Source organism: Engystomops pustulosus, chromosome 10 (genome assembly GCF_040894005.1).
Source record: "Engystomops pustulosus chromosome 10, aEngPut4.maternal, whole genome shotgun sequence".
Classification (NCBI taxonomy): domain Eukaryota; kingdom Metazoa; phylum Chordata; class Amphibia; order Anura; family Leptodactylidae; genus Engystomops; species Engystomops pustulosus.
Window position 1 is genome coordinate 50,986,297 of NC_092420.1, and position 17,201 is coordinate 51,003,497.

The following is a 17,201-nucleotide window of genomic DNA, read 5'->3' on the forward strand; positions in this document are numbered from 1 at the left end:
ATTTTTAAAATGAGAGTTATAACTTTTTTTTTTTTTTTTTGTGTGTTTTTTTTGTGTTTTTTGTTTTTTTTTGTGTTTTTTGTTTTTTTTTGAGTTTTTAGAACCAAACAATCCTATCCTATTGCTATGGCTATTTTCTAGCCAAGTATCAAAGGAAGCACACTACTATGCCAGATGAGATGACACTGAGTTATTGCCTAATAGAAATCCAACCCCTACTGAATTTTGCCACTTCAGCCTTTGCTATGGATATGTGCGCCACTAAGCGCAGAACACAGCGGTCGCAAGTCTCACTACAAATTGCTCAGAATTGGCAAGTACATGCACTGCAGAAACTACAGCCACCAGCAGATCAACCAGAAATCAAATATATAGAATGCTACTGTAGGCTTCAAGAAGCTATTTGTATTCTCCTATGGCTATTTTCTAGCCAAGTATCAAAGGAAGCACACTACTATGCCAGATGAGATGACACTGAGTTATTGCCTAATAGAAATCCAACCCCTACTGAATTTTGCCACTTCGGCCTTTGCTATGGATATGTGCGCCACTAAGAGCAGAACACAGCGGTCGCAAGTCTCACTACAAATTGCTCAGAATTGGCAAGTACATGCACTGCAGAAACTACAGCCACCAGCAGATCAACCAGAAATCAAATATATAGAACGCTACTGTAGGCTTCAAGAAGCTATTTGTATTCTCCTATGGCTATTTTCTAGCCAAGTATCAAAGGAAGCACACTACTATGCCAGATGAGATGACACTGAGTTATTGCCTAATAGAAATCCAACCCCTACTGAATTTTGCCACTTCAGCCTTTGCTATGGATATGTGCGCCACTAAGCGCAGAACACAGCGGTCGCAAGTCTCACTACAAATTGCTCAGAATTGGCAAGTACATGCACTGCAGAAACTACAGCCACCAGCAGATCAACCAGAAATCAAATATATAGAACGCTACTGTAGGCTTCAAGAAGCTATTTGTATTCTCCTATGGCTATTTTCTAGCCAAGTATCAAAGGAAGCACACTACTATGCCAGATGAGATGACACTGAGTTATTGCCTAATAGAAATCCAACCCCTACTGAATTTTCCCACTTCAGCCTTTGCTATGGATATGTGCGCCACTAAGCGCAGAACACAGCGGTCGCAAGTCTCACTACAAATTGCTCAGAATTGGCAAGTACATGCACTGCAGAAACTACAGCCACCAGCAGATCAACCAGAAATCAAATATATAGAACGCTACTGTAGGCTTCAAGAAGCTATTTGTATTCTCCTATGGCTATTTTCTAGCCAAGTATCAAAGGAAGCACACTACTATGCCAGATGAGATGACACTGAGTTATTGCCTAATAGAAATCCAACCCCTACTGAATTTTCCCACTTCAGCCTTTGCTATGGATATGTGCGCCACTAAGCGCAGAACACAGCGGTCGCAAGTCTCACTACAAATTGCTCAGAATTGGCAAGTACATGCACTGCAGAAACTACAGCCACCAGCAGATCAACCAGAAATCAAATATATAGAACGCTACTGTAGGCTTCAAGAAGCTATTTGTATTCTCCTATGGCTATTTTCTAGCCAAGTATCAAAGGAAGCACACTACTATGCCAGATGAGATGACACTGAGTTATTGCCTAATAGAAATCCAACCCCTACTGAATTTTCCCACTTCGGTCTTTGCTATGGATATGTGTGCCACTAAGAGCTAAACACAACGGTAGCAAGTCCCCCTGCTAATTCCTCACAAAATGGTAAAAGATGCAAATTAAAATAAAAAAAGTAGAACGTTATTGTAGCCCTAAGAAGGGCTGTTGGGTTCTTTGAGAATCACTCCTGCCTAACAGTAAGCTAATAGAACACCCTAACGCTTTCCCTGACCAGCAGCAGCTCTCTCCCTAGCGGCATCCAGAGACAGAATGATCCGAGCAGCGCGGCCAGCGGCTAGTCTATCCCAGGGTCACCTGATCTGGCCAGCCAACCACTGCTATCGACGTGTAAGGGTACCACGTCATGCTGGGTGGAGTGCAGAGTCTCCTGGCTTGTGATTGGCTCTGTTTCTGGCCGCCAAAAAGCAAAACGGCGGGAGCTGCCATTTTCTCGAGCGGGCAAAGTATTCGTCCGAGCAACGAGCAGTTTCGAGTACCCTAATGCTCGACCGAGCATCAAGCTCGGACGAGCATGTTCGCTCATCTCTAAATATTACCTATACACACATGAGTGTTGGATCTACTTAGAGAACACAGGCTATGAGTAGCCTTCATAGTTGAAATTCATACATTTCAAAGTCTTACACCACAAATATGCAAATTATTAGTCCAAGGTTATCTACTATCCCTCTATATCATAATATAATCAGAACAAAATGTTTAATGCAACAAATATTTTCATTTTTATCAGTGAATTAAATACATTTAAATAATATCCTAAAGTATCAATACAATTATAAATAAAATAAAATGTGTTTCTATTTCTGTCACTAATTTTCACTTGGCGGTGAGATTCATGGAACACTACAGAAGAAAATGAAAAAGTATATTAGTGTCCCTTATAGTGTTCCTGCATAGGGTATAGCATGTTTACATGTAGATAATAGAGAAAACCCCTCACAGTTTTTAGTTGCTTTAGGTTGTCACATGTATTAGTCCTATTCCCTCTGTTTCCAGCACGGGAACAATATGGTAGAGAAATGTCCATCAATGAGGTCTATTGAAATAAATGAGATTTTCAAGTTTTTTACATACAAGGGTAGTCCCCAGGTTACATACAGGATAAGTTCTTTCTCTCTCTACTTAAAGTGGCATTCTCACTTCGGCAAATAAATGTTGTTGTTTATATGATAAAAAAAATATAACATTTTCCAATATACTTTCTGTATCAATTCCTTATGATTCTCTGCTTCCTGTCCTTCTGTAGAACACTTCATTGTTTACTTCCAGTGGATATATCTGACCATGGTCACACAGGTGCACGGTTCATTGGTATCATAGAGAGTAACAGAGAGTAAGTACAGCTGTAGGTTGTAACGAGCTGTGCACCTGTGTGACCATTTCCGTCCACAGGAAATAAGCAATGCAGCTTCCTATGGCACCAAGCAGAGATCTAGAAAACGATGGGGCAAATGATAAAGAAAGTATATTGGAAAATTGTATAATTTTTTTTTTATACAAACAATAACATTAATTTGCCAAAGTGGGAATACCCCTTTTAGTTGAATTTGAATGTAAGTCAGAACTTTTTTTAATCTTAACTCCAGACAAAATTTTTCCTTTGTCAAAGTGACAACTGCATTTTCTGAATTTTGTGCTCTCATGGGAACAAAGATTGTTTATAAAGCTTCATTACAGTCACCTTACAGCTGATCATAATAAAGTAAAGCATCCATTCTGGGAATAAAGTAAAGCATCCAGAGATCACAGTGGGAAGAGAGGTCCATCTGTAACTAAGAGTCTTCTGTAGGTCGAGTGTCCTTAAGTCGGGGTTTTCCTGTATTAGCATTAGTATAAAAAAGCAACCATTTGAAACCATGTAGTTATGAGGTTACAGAATACACTTTACAGAGTTTATAATATTTATCTTTAATAAACTGCAACACAAACAGCATAGAAAATAGAACAGAATAAACAGAAAAATCCAGACTGTGTTGAGCAATGTAATAGAACAACAGCAACAGTACATATGGGCATTTATGTGGCAACATTGTCTTTACAAATTAAAGATGAATTGAAATCTCAGTGTAAACTGATTATTTAGCCTAAAATAAACATTTGTCTGTTATTAGGAATATTTCCAGTATTGTAAAAGTAAACTATAAAATCCTTAGACAAGGCAGATATGTGCTTTAGTATCATCTAATATTTCTCAAAAATAACATTCAACTCTTGGAACAAAATACAATGTCACATTAAGAAGCTACTGTATAAGACACTTATGAGAACATTCGGTTCCAGTACAAGACACCTGCAGCTTATATAAAAATGTCTGTTTCAGTCTGAATATCCTACCTGAAGTGCCAGACCTTTCCGGCCTGTTAAACCTATGTCAGAAAATACAGCAGTAAAGAAATAACACTGATACAACAGCTTACAGACATTAGCAATAACTACATTTACAGTCCAGGATATATAGTAACAGACAGGTGTTGACTTGCACCTCCCAGCAATAGATTTACTTTTTTCATGGTTGAATGATGTTACCATCACAAATCAGTTTTTAAATCACTGAAGCTGATAAAATATCAAAGCTGCGTGTCATCCCTCGAGTCTTGCCCGGTTGTGTTGCAAAAGCTGCTTTTCCGGCTCGATGCATTGGCTGGAACATACGACAGTGGATCTGGTCTGATCAGGTAGCTACAAACGACAAAAATAAAGGTAAAATAATGTAGAATTTATAGCTATTGACAAGAAAACCAAGTCTGATTCATAAGCTTTTTGGAGCGAGAGTCAGGTGTTTATTTTTCTGGCTTATGACTAATTCTCCTTCCTATGGTTTGCAGGAACAAAAACATAATCCTATAAATTCTGAACATTTTAGGATTGAAAACTTCAGATTTATTTGATATGTTCTCTTCTAAATCCTCTAGGTGAGAAAAAAACAAAATAGCATAAAGTCATTTTATCTGAAAATATATGCTCATATAAAACAGAGAAATACAGTGTGAGTTTAGGGAACCTAGAGCGCACCGGTGAAAGTATTTTTTGGGCCCACTGTTCTGCTACATGCAAATATACCATCCCCATTCACAAACTCCTACTACAACCTAATAGACTGGGTAGTGTGTTATATAACTTATTTTTTGTGTGGATGATCAGGTTGTTTGCAGAGGCATATCTACCATGGGTTGAAAGGGGGGCTTTGAGGGGCCCACTAATAAGAATTCAACTCTGTCTGTGTTACTAGGACAGAGATAGAGTTGTATACAGTGACCAGTAGAGCCCATATCTAGTGTCTATGGTCACACATGCATTACTACTGACCTTTTGGTCCTCAGAGCAGGAAGATGGAAAGATAAAGCACATGTGTGACTGCCTTTCTGGGTGTTTTCTACCTGTTTTGTCTGTGTCTTTTTATAACTTCTCCAACATTTGGCTGGGTATATCACAACTACAGAAAATGCTTTGCAGCAAGGTATCCGCTCACTCACAGCGTGGATTGAATCAATGTGCTGTGCAGCCCCCCGGTGCAGGGAATCAGGCAGTCCTGTCGGAAGACTGGAAAATACTCAAGTTGAAGAGAAGAAATTGGATTCCAGCACTCGTCTGGTAGGTTCATTCCATATAGTTAAAAAACGCAACGTCACGTCTTGCATAATAACCAAGTTATGATCTACACGTTTCAGACTGTTATTATTTAGTCATGATCTGACTAAGGACTAAATAATAACAGTCTGAAAAGCGTAGAAGAGAAGTGCTGGAATGCAATTTCTTCTCTTCAACTTGAACATCACAACTAAACCCATCCTTCATTAGGCTATTGCTTAGTACTGCTACCCCTATTATATATATATATATATATATTTATTCACAGTAATACTATAATAATAATAATAATCATAATTCAGTTATTTATATAGCACAGACAGATGACGCAGCACTACATAGAGCTTGCCAAATCAGTCCATTCTAAATATATGGGCAGAAGCACAGGACAGTACTACTACCCCCCTCCTGTATATATGGACACAGAAAAGTACTACTACCCCTATCCTGTGTATAGGGGCACAACACAGTATTACAACTCATAGCCTGTAATGAAACCTGAAACCATTATCGACCACTATATGATCATTGTATGGTGGTAATATTGATAGACACTCTAAAGGTTTTGCCCGCCCCTATGCTGATCCCCTACCTATGCCTCAGCTGTTTCAGGTTATCTATCTATCTATCTATCTATCTATCTAGTGCAATGGGGCAGATTTACTTACCCGGTCCATTCGTGATCCAGCGGCACGTTCTCTGCGCTGGATTCGGGTCCAGATAGTTCCTCCGCCGTCCACCAGGTGGCGCTGCTGTGCTGAAAAGCATCGGAACGCACTGGAGTTCACCAAGCCGGGCTGAGTGAAGGTAAGTGCAAGCTCCACGACAGATTTTTTTTCTTAAATGCGGCGGTTTTTCCGATTCCGTCGGGTTTTCGTTCGCCGATGCGCCACCATCCGATCGCGTGCGCCAAACTCCCAGGGCAATTCAGGGGAAATCGGCGCAAATCGGAAATATTCGGGTAACACGTCGGGAAAACGCGAATCGGGCCCTTAGTAAATGACCCCCAATGAGTCTGCTGCACCATCACTTCTGCATTGGGTGGCACCCATTGTGGCACAAGGGCTCCATGAAGAATTTCCCTGTGAACCAGTCTGAGTTTCCGACAATCTGGACCCCTCGCTTCATTTATTATGGCTGTGTGGCAAAAATATTAATTTATAAAAAAATTAAAAATAAATATAGTACAGCTGTGCACCAAATACATTAGGTCTGTGTGCCACATTAATATATTATAAGTGTAGACACCAACAGCTAGTCGGATGTCCACATTTGTATCCTACTGCAAAGGTAATAAATCCCCCTCACTGTCAGCTGAAAAAGCATTTATCCAACAAGCATGGCAGATGTATGGACACCTGAAGAAACCAGTATATTTCTAGCTTATTGAAATCGTCCCTTTCGCCTTTTTTTAGGATGTATTCTTTATAAGGTGTTAGGATGGGTATAAGAAATCCCACTACAGTATAAATTCAATGACCTCTTGTTCATTCCATAGTAAAGATAATGACATAGCCTCCAGCTTCCTTTTCCCTACACATTCATGTAAAGCTAATCTCCCTCATTACTACTGCAATTAGTACACAACTATATAGTCAGGAGACTTCAGTAAAGTTTAAAATATACATTTCTGGACACTACATTAAATTGGGAACTTTAATGTTTATTTTAAGCTAGAGGAGCCTGAAGAGATGATGTATCTCAGATGATCAGGGTGCAGCATGCAAATCCACGACAGCCTCAGAAAGTAATACCGCCATATAATGTAATTTTCTCCATTTTATGTTGTAAATGCCGTTAATGTGTTGATATTAATGTTCTGAATTAGACACATATAATGTTTATAACCTTACATAATTTTTATGATACATTTTCCTTCTTTGTCCATAAAAATGTATCAGTCTGTTTTTTTATATTTGGACAAGCAAAAAAAATAAATCAAGACACTGTATAGAAGAGAAGGCCCTTCCTTTATATAGTGCGGACTGCATTGTACCCCAACACTGCACCAGGCTTTGCTTTAACTGGAAAAGCTAAATAATTGGTCCAATGTGTTTAAAAACAATTGCTTCAATAGAACTTGGTTGGCCACACAATCTGTGGTGGCGTTTTTATTAAAAGCGACCATGTATTTCTACTCATTTTACATGCCCTTTAAGGGTTTATTGGGAAGTGAAGTTTCTACACAGAGGATCCCAGGGTCACATGTCCACGGTATTATGTAGCAATTGTGGGCAAGAATTGGTTAACAAAGCCACATGGACCGGGGGGGGGTCTCCTACTCTCCTTATAGGCAATAATCCTAAACTTCTAAATGGGAACACTTCTTTAATCAAGAATGGAAAAGTACAACTCCCGGGTGGTCATCGGTCCTGAATCTCTAAAGCTTCCAAGATCTGCTTGAGGTTTTGAGTTGTAGAAGAGTTATATAGTCCCCCATGGGTAAGAGCTAATGTGGAATGGACACACTTTTAGAAGTGTTTAAACTGGGTCCATTCACCCAAAGGAATGTTTTATTCTGAGCTCTGTGTGACTGAAGTATGTAGACAGCCAGCTACATGTTCCCTCACCTCATGTCTCTATCCCCCCTCCTCCACATAGATTGTAAGCTCTCTTGGGCAGGGAACTCCTCCTACTTGCCTCCGATTTTTATGTACTTGCACCTGTTTTTGTCTTAAAGTACTGTATGTGAACCCCTACAGCACAGCACCATGGAGTTTATGGTTCTCTATAAATAAATAATAATTATTATAATAGAAGTAGATGCAAACAGCAGGAAGCTACAACAAGATAGTAAAGTTGGATATTTGTACGAGCTTTGTAGGCATTGATGTACATTCAGGAATATTTAGCAGTCACCTGAGTTGATGTTGTTAAGGCCAACTTCAGAAAGCTGCACTACAGCGATGTGCTATTGTACCAATGAGTAATTATGGTTATTCAGTCTAGTAGGAGCCACTACAAATCAGGTTCTTAAAAGAGAAGATTAATAGACTAGCTGTAAGTAACCCCCATTGTCTCTGATAGTAAATAACAGCTCTTGCTATAAACAAAATAGAATGGACTAACAATAAAAAATCTAAAAATCACAAACCGATATTTACTCTGCTCCTGTATCTGACTGTGTTCACAATATTTTATCCTGGTCCTAAAGCTGGGCTGTTTCTCCTGAAAAGGACTCTATAGTGATTGGGCTTATTATAAGGAAGCACTGCAGTGGCTTCCTACCTGGATGTGTATTCTACCATGTGTCCACTTGTAAGCCCCCCAGAGTTATTCTAGGAATGTGTCCCCTGCCGAGTGGAGAGGTACTGCAGGGGAGGCTGCAATACTTTAGAGGCTGTGTGTTCTGAAGAAATCTGTGTATATTTGGGAATTCTGTGTATAATGGAGGAGGCTGTGTATAATGGAGGAGAATGCGTATACTGGGGGAGGCTGCGTATACTGAAGGAGCCAGTGTATACTGAAGAAATCTGTGTATACTGATGAATACTGTGTATAATGGAGGAGGCTGTGTATAATGAAGGAGGCTGTGTATACTGGGCGAGGCTGTGTGTTACTGGGGTAGGGTGTGTGTATACTGGGGGAGGGTGTGTGCATACTGGGGAAGGGTGTGTGTATACTGGGGAAGGGTGTGTGTATACTGGGGAAGGGTGTGTGTATAATGGGGGAGGCTTTGTTTTACCAGGGGAGGTTGTGTTTTACTAGGGAGGCTATGTGCTACTGGGGGAGGCTATGTGTTACTAGGGGTGGTGTGGCTCTATATACTGTCTTTGGGGAATCTGTATATAGGGACTGGATTTTAATTAAACTGGGTCATCTTATGTGGAGTACCATATATAATTTAATTTGGGAATATGTCTATTGGGGCTGTTTTAAATAAATTAAGTAAACTGAATGTAAATAAAATGGGGAGTACATAAATTAATAATCCTTATTTATATAGTGCAAAATTCCACAGTGTTTAACAAATCATAGAGGATATATACAAATATAATATTACATTATAGAGTACAGTCATATAGAACAATCGGAGTGAGGGCCTCCTCACAAGAGCTTACAGTCCATGAAGATTGGCAGGGTGCATTAGCTCAGGGTATCTAGTATATATAATAAATATAATAAATTATGGGTTATTAAGCAGTCCTCTTCCTATGGGAGCCTGTAAGGTGCTAGATGTCACTAATGTCTGTGTCCTTGACTGATATTAGTGGGTGAGGTAGCATCATCCAGTGTGGGGGCAGCATTTTGAATTTTAACCTCAGGTAGCAAAAATCTAGGATCGGCCTTGCTTTCACACACACATACAGCTGGGTGAGCATACGTCGCAATAGCCGTTTATGGGGATGGATATATATATGTCCCCACATGGCCCGTCTGAATGCAGCCTTATATTTTATAAAGGCACTAGATGTCAAAACTGCAGTAATAGTTTTCCTATAACCACTGGACTATCAAACATGAAGAATTTAAGCATATTGCAATTTGTGAAACAGCTATTAAAAATATTAAGGTGTCACATAGTTAGGAGCCGACCTCGCTTTCCACTTTCCATTTTAATGGCTTTTAATTCACTCTGGCCTGAAATGCTCAGCCATGCTGAATAAGTGCTTTTTTTTACAGCCGCTAGAGAACTGCACTTTGTCGAAGTGTTTAAATACTTGCTTTGCTAACTCAGTCCTGAGAAAACTCTTCACCGTTCAGGAAATAACTGTCAGCGTGCACTGAATTAGCGGTAAATGATGACCCTGCCACCCATTTACATTGAAAAATAACAAACAGGTTAACATTCATCTGCAATGCTTTTACACCTTGTACTGGAGCATGGAGGGAGGATTATTGCTTGTCGCATTAAGGAGATTTTTTCTTTATTAAATAAATGTACAGTGAACAGCAAGACGGCATCCATACGCGACAGCAATTCTAGCTGAAAATGGTTTTCCAGATAAATTGACAGGTTTTATTTTATTTTGGTTCAACCTTTAGAGCTTACTTAAAGTTTTACAAGCTAGGGTAAAGAATTAAACCAGAAGCAGATATTCTGTTTTGGCTAAAAAAATCTTTTGATTTCTTATCAAAAATGCCATCCCTAAAATCCCTTTTTCTTAAAGGGCCATTCCCATTTCAGCAAATAAATGCTATTGTTTATATAATAAAAAGTTAGCAAAATTTCCCAATATACTTTCTGCATCAATTCCTCTGGGTTTTCTAGATCTCTGCTAGCCTGCTTCATTACACAAACAACAATATTTATTTGCTGATATGGGAACACCCCTTTAACTCCCAAGGTCAAAGTTGCTCTGTGAAAAGCAGCTTTACTTGCATCTTAACACGTCCAACTAAGAGCACATGACACATCCATGAACTATAGAGTAAGTGTCATAGAAATACCAATGAAATAATGAATGTACGCAATAGATAATAGATATGTATGCATGAAATGTTATATCCTGTCCAATGCACAGAGAGATAACATGATCACCACTAGATATTATTATTATTAATATATGTGTCGGTGTGGGGAATTATTATTAACCAAAACTCACTGTTTGTTTAAGGGGGCACTGCGTGGCTGCACATTTCCAATGGATTGTTGAATGGACAGAAACCAGGTTATGATTTAAAAAGAAACCCTTCACCACCTCTATCAACTACAACTCTTATCGTCCTATAATATTCATAATGCCCTAAGAATTTTATCTCTAGCTTCCACCATAACCAATGTCATAATTTTTGGTAGATTTGGAGCCAGGATTTATACTTTCCTTTTTCCTTTCTTTTTTTTTTTTTCCTTTAAAAAAAGGGAAAAAAAGGATTTATACTTTCACTCAAAGAGGTGCTATTTTTAGCCCATATATACCTTAACCAAGTACGAAAATGTAACTTTTATTTATACATTTTATTAAAATTAATTGTGAAGATTGTGGGTTGTCCATCACCCCGGCTTTGGCTGACAAGAGGTGGTGCTATCAGATGATGCAGCATCACGTGGTGTATCAAGTGATGCATGACAGCGGCGCCCTTCATTGACACTATTGTGTTATGTGAGTGCCGCATCATGCATAGTCACATGATCGGCGATACGATTAATGTTAGCCATAATGTCTACAGACTTAAAGAATTTGCTGTTACGGCGCATGTGCAACAGCATTGTCTATGACAATAAAACGTACAATGGCATCCCCGGACAATGGAAAACCAGTTCAACTGCACTAACTAGAGATGGGCGAATTTGTTAAAATTCGGATCGACTGATTCGCCAAATTTTTTGAAAAAATTTGATTTGACACAAAACAGATCATGACGAATCACATTAAAAAAAGGTATTTCCTGGTTGCAGAGAGCCTGAAGGGTGTTATAGAATGTTGTGCCATGCTTAACTATGCATAGGGAGCATGGTTTGGTCTTCAAACCAAGTATGACACGCACATGACAGCCGCTGCACTTAGAATCGCTTCACTCTTCCAATTCCATGGGCACTTACAGAGGCCAACTTCACCAACTAAGCGAAGCGTGAACGCAGCCTGACAAGGTAACCTTTTTGCCAGCTGGAAAGGACTGAGCTGAGGGCCAAGACCCCCGTAAAACATCAAAGAGTGCACTCTTTTCACACTGACATGAGATGATTTCATAGATTACAACAGAACCTGTTCAATTAAACGTGGGTACATGTAGAAACCCCCCTTAAGAGTGCAGAGGGTGTCGGCAGTAATTCTGCATTGACGTCACTGATCATTTTGCCCTTCATTTAATTTCGTGTTCGCTGTCAATAGGTCAATAATGCATCATCAGTATTGCTAAAGCCAAAAACAAACAGGAGTGGATCAATCCTGAGGCTTTTCATTCCTTCTGACAGATGAAATGAAGGGCAAAACTAAAAATAGTGGCAATGTCATAGAGAGGTGGAGGGTGAAAACAGAATTATGGAAATCACAGGGTGTTCCAGCTAAACAGCAGTCAGTTGGTACCAGCATGAGTAGGCCGCAGAGTGGCACAATGACAAATTATGTAGGTGGCAGAAACATGGTAGGCCACAGAGTGGCACAATGACAGAGTGTGGCGATGGCGGAGGCAGCAGCAGAAGCAGAAGGCCACAGAGTGGCACAATGATAGAGTGGAGGTGGCAGAAGCAGAATACCACAGGTGGCAACAACATGGAAAGCCACAGAGTGGCACAATGAGTGTGCAGGTGGCATTGGCAGCAGAAGCAGGAGCCCAAAGAATATGACAATGATAGAGTGTGGAGGTGGTAGCAGCAGGAGCCCACAGAGTTGCACAATAATAGAGTGTGGAGGTGACGGCGGCAGAAGTATCAGGGGCCCACAGAGTGGCACAATGACAGATTGTGTAGGTAGCTGACAATTTGAGTCCCTGGTAAAGATGGTAGGAGACAGATGGAGCAACTGGCAAAAGATGTTGGCATCAGGCAGGTGGCAGCAACAGAATAGTAGCTGAGGCAGGTAGTTAGAATCCAGACTTATTTCTCAACGTTTGGGGGAGGCGTCATGGCTGATCTAATCTGATGCATAAGGCATTGATGAGTTGAAATCCGGGCTGATCCAAACCCGATTCATCTTGACAAAGGTCAGTCTCTCCACATTATGGGTGAACAAGCAGGTTCTCCTTGGGGTAACGATGGCCCCCACCACACTGAACACCCACTCTGATGCCACACTAATTTCCTGGCAGGACAGATTCTCTACTGCAAGTTGAGGCCAAGCATCAAGTTTGGCTGCCCAGTAGTCCTCTACCGGGGGTGGTAAAGTGCTGTCCAAGTAGGCAACCACCCGCTGGTGCAGGGGCTGCTGCTGCTGGTGGCGGCTACCCTCCTCACTAGGTGGGTGAAGGAAGTTGCTCATTAAGGACTCCAGACTTAAGCTGCTACTGTTGGAGCTGCTACTGTTCCTGCCCCCCCCATCCCCCCCACTGCATCCGTGTCAGTAGTATGTGAGCAATCACTGCCAGGAATCCCTCGGTCAGACCTGACAGAGTATGAACAATAAGGCAGCGGCCTACTATGTATTCAATATTTCTCTATAGTACGCCAGTTGTTCTTCCCTGGAAAAAAGTCACTCATTTTTGACTGGTATTGAGGGTCCAAGAGGATAGAAAGCCAAAATTCATCCCTATGCAGGAGGTTGACTATTCGGCTGTCACTAGTTAGGCAAAGCAGCATGCTGTGGGCCATCTGCGCAAGTGACTCTGAAGGACTCTAAACCACTGATTTCACAAGACTCTGCTCCAATGTCCTCCTCCTCCAGTTCAGCCCCCACCGGACTCATGTGGCTATGAGATTTTGCAGCATGACTTCAGGAACCTGTTGACTACCAGATTGAACATGTGCGCCATGCAGCACGCATGGGCCAATCCTCCTCGGTGCAGTGCGGACACTATGTTCCTCCTATTTTCTGTCACCACGGTCAACATTTTCAGTTGTGTGGAGAAAGCCACAGATTGTTTTCTTGTTGCATGAAGTGGAGCAGTTTCTCCCCTGTTTTACTTCATTCGCCCAGGCAAACCCGGTGACACCGCTGCACCCTGCACATGTGGTATGGTGGAGCAGCACTTAGCCTTGTGGAGGCTCAGGTGGTGGTGGAGAAGGAGGAGGCAGACACTGGTGCAGGAGCAGCAGTTTTACAACGTGGAGTAGAAAGTGGTGTCTCTTGTTCAAGTTGTTGGTGTTGCTGGGCGGGAAGCACATTCACCCAGTGGGACGTAAAAGACATGTACTGGCCCTGACCGTAGTTAAAGCTCCACACATCCGCGCTGCCGTGCACCTTGGAAGAAACTGATAAGCTCAAGGATTGGCCCACCTTCTGTTGTACATAATTTTGGAAAAAAAAATTTCAACTTGGAATTCTCCACCTCGGTTCAGCACAAGACATAAGTTCTCTGAAGGGTGCAGAGTTCACGACTTGGAAAGGGAGGGACTGCAGTACCAACAACTTGGACAAGAGCACGTCAGCTTCTCCACCTTAAGACGGCTGGACACATACTCTTAGTAATCGCCTCTGTAAACAACTGCTGGCACCATGCGTAGTGAGGAGCAGGAGCATTTGGACTGGGAGATGATGTCAAAGACAAACAGCTCCCTTTGGCAGAGGTGCTGGAGCCTTGACTGTCTGAAATGGCATGTGTGCCACTAGGTGCTGCTGCTGTTGCTCCTGCGGCAGGATGGACCTCCACATCTGTTCCTTGTTTCTCCCAGGCCATTGGATGGTGACACTGCTTGTGTTGACGCAGGGCCATAGTGCCAAGGTTAGCTCCCTGGCCACGCTTCAATTTCTGCCCGCAGATTCTACATATACACATGCTCGGCTCCTCTGGTGACTTAACAAAAAATTGCCACCGTAGTGATTTTACTGCCAAGAATCTGCACTGAGTAACTACTAACGCCACTTCCTCGCTGACCCTTTGTAACACTGCTTAATTGGACCTCCGAAGCGGTGTTTGTACTCCTAGTACTGCCTGCTGCGCAAGCTGACACTTTCTTCTCCCGACGATGATGAATCCCTTGCTACAACCGGCTCCCAAGTGTGATTGGCTACATCATCGTCAATTTGCGTTTCCCTGTAACTGCTATTCTCCTCAACTGTGTCAGTATGCACAGATTGCCTACTGCACGAAGCAGCGGATGTCTGCCCCACCTCTTAACTGCCAAGCAGCTGCTGACTGTCCTCAAACGCTTCATCCTCTCTGTATAGTGGCGCTGAGCCCAGACCACCTATTAGCTGTCTGGCTGAGAGAAAGTTAGAGATTGAGGACAGGTGATGGCCGCTGACCTGCTCCTGACCTAGTCAACCAATCAACAACCTTTGGATTGTTGATAAACACACTGCTGCTAGATGACAACGGCAGTTCTTGCCTCACAGATTCACCCCTGCTGTGACGTCCCCTTACTGTGCTGTGACCTCTGCCTGCTCCACTTGCCACATTTCTGTCTGACATAGTGGTTAATCAACTATGTGGATTTGTCATGTATTTCTTGCTCTCAACTTTAGCAACACAAAAAATATGTGAATTTGCGCTATACAGATACCCCACAATGGACACCCTGTAACTGGAGCGAAAATCACGCTATAAACTATGTAGATTTGACATGTGTTTCTTGCTCTCAACTTAGCAACACAAAAGTATGGGAATTTGCGCTATACAGATGCCCGAAAAGGCTCACCCTGGGAGCGAAACAGAAATCTTTACAGCAGCTGTGCGGATATGACACAGAATTCTTACTAGTCGCTTCAGTAACAAAAAAGAACTGCTGTTTGGGGTATGCAGATCCCCCTAAATGTACACCCTGGGATTGGAGCAGAAATCGCTACAGCACAGCACATGCAGCGTGAAATTCCGAGATTGCAACTGGCTGACAGTTTTTTTAGGGTTGTGACATCACATAAGCCTGCCCGTTGCTGATTGGCTTACAGGTCTACAGATGTCATCGAGGGTGTTCCTTTCTCCTTCCCAGAGTTCTCTGCCCCATGTTGTGCTCGCGGCCATTAAAAAAAAAAACTTGTTTCCACGAATCAGCGTAAACTTCTTACTCGTGACAAATCAAATTTTCTGTGAAATTCACATTGAATTCCACTTTATTTGAAATGATTCGCCCTTCTCTAGCAATAACATATCCAACATTGCATTTAACTTTACTGACCCTACGCTCTAAATGAGAGTCTTAGACTCCTATGTTGGTTCAGGCAGTCCCCTGGTTACATACAAGATAGGGTCTGTAGGTTTGTTCCTAAGTTGAATTTGTATGTAAGTTGGAACTGTATATTTTATCATTGTTATCCCAGCCAGAATTTTTTTGGTCTCTGTGACAATTGGATTTTAAAAATGCTGGGTTGTCATAAGAACTAGGATTAACACTAAAGCTTCATTACAGACACCTTTGATAACTGTTACAGCTGATCATTATAGCCTAGGACTTAAGCACAATAAATTACCAATATCCAGAGGTGCGTTTGTAACTAGGGGTCGTATGTAAGTCAAGTGTTCTTAAGTAGGGGATCGCCTGTATACCCTGGAAAACCATTGATTTGTGTACATTATGACTTACGTGCACAGCGGCACACTGTGTTCTTAATGTTCAAAATTAATTTCAATTTTAATAAAAATATATTTATAAAAGTTACATTTTAGTATATGGTGTATATGGGCTAAAAATAGCCCCTTTTTGAGTGTTTGTTCTTGAACCTACCAAGTATAGAGTAAAACTACCCAGAACCTATGCAAATTAGGGTCTCTGATGTCAAGTAGGTGGCCCTGGGCTGGTAATGACACATCAATTGCATCACAAATCACATTTTTGGGCCAAGTACAGAGCAAATTTATTATGGAGCAGATTTGGAGCATTGTGCTCCAATAAAGTATGGATTAAGGTGGGAATAAAGAATACATTCCATCCTACATGTTAATACAAAGGATCCCTGCTGGTAATAACTATAATTTAAAACCCTAATTCACAAATGAGTGTCCTACCTAGTATTTCTATTGCAGTATAAAACATGTTTTAGAAGCCACAAGAGCCTTCAGCCACTTCCAATTAATTAACTGGGTTAAGACCAGTGATGGGAAGACCTCACAAGTAACACAAGTGATTACCGTAGTACCGGCAAAGTAATTGGCAGTATTTAAATCATTATGGTACTGTGCACTGCCGTGTTGTGGAGGATCGGCACCCTGGTGACATTAGTGGAGGGTTAACAATCATCATGAAATGGCATGGTAGTGCTGGAATGCACATTCCATGGCGTTAAGAGAGTTAACACGTGGAACGTGGCCGCGGCAAACCCCGGAGAGGTGGAGGCGGCCGGGTGTAGCGCGTCTCACTACTCGACCCCGCTTTTTCCTTCCCTTTTGTACACAACATCTGGATTTACATCCAGTTCCGGGGCGTAACGCTGCAACACCACCCCAATACCTCTCCCCGTTTTTTGTG

The 17,201-nt window shown here is 41.6% G+C and overlaps 1 protein-coding gene across 8 annotated transcripts in view; it reads right to left on the reverse strand.

Annotated features, from left to right (window-relative positions):
* Nucleotides 1-3,597: 3,597 nt before the first annotated feature.
* The window catches only part of KCNT2 (potassium sodium-activated channel subfamily T member 2), a 537,964-nt gene continuing 524,360 nt past the window's right edge, over nucleotides 3,598-17,201 (reverse strand). For all 8 annotated transcript variants that reach the window (XM_072126927.1, XM_072126928.1, XM_072126923.1 and 5 more), the window contains one exon: nucleotides 3,598-4,354. In XM_072126927.1, coding sequence (XP_071983028.1) covers nucleotides 4,243-4,354 — 112 coding nt within the window. In that variant the 3' untranslated portion in view covers nucleotides 3,598-4,242. The remainder of the gene's footprint in view (nucleotides 4,355-17,201) is intronic.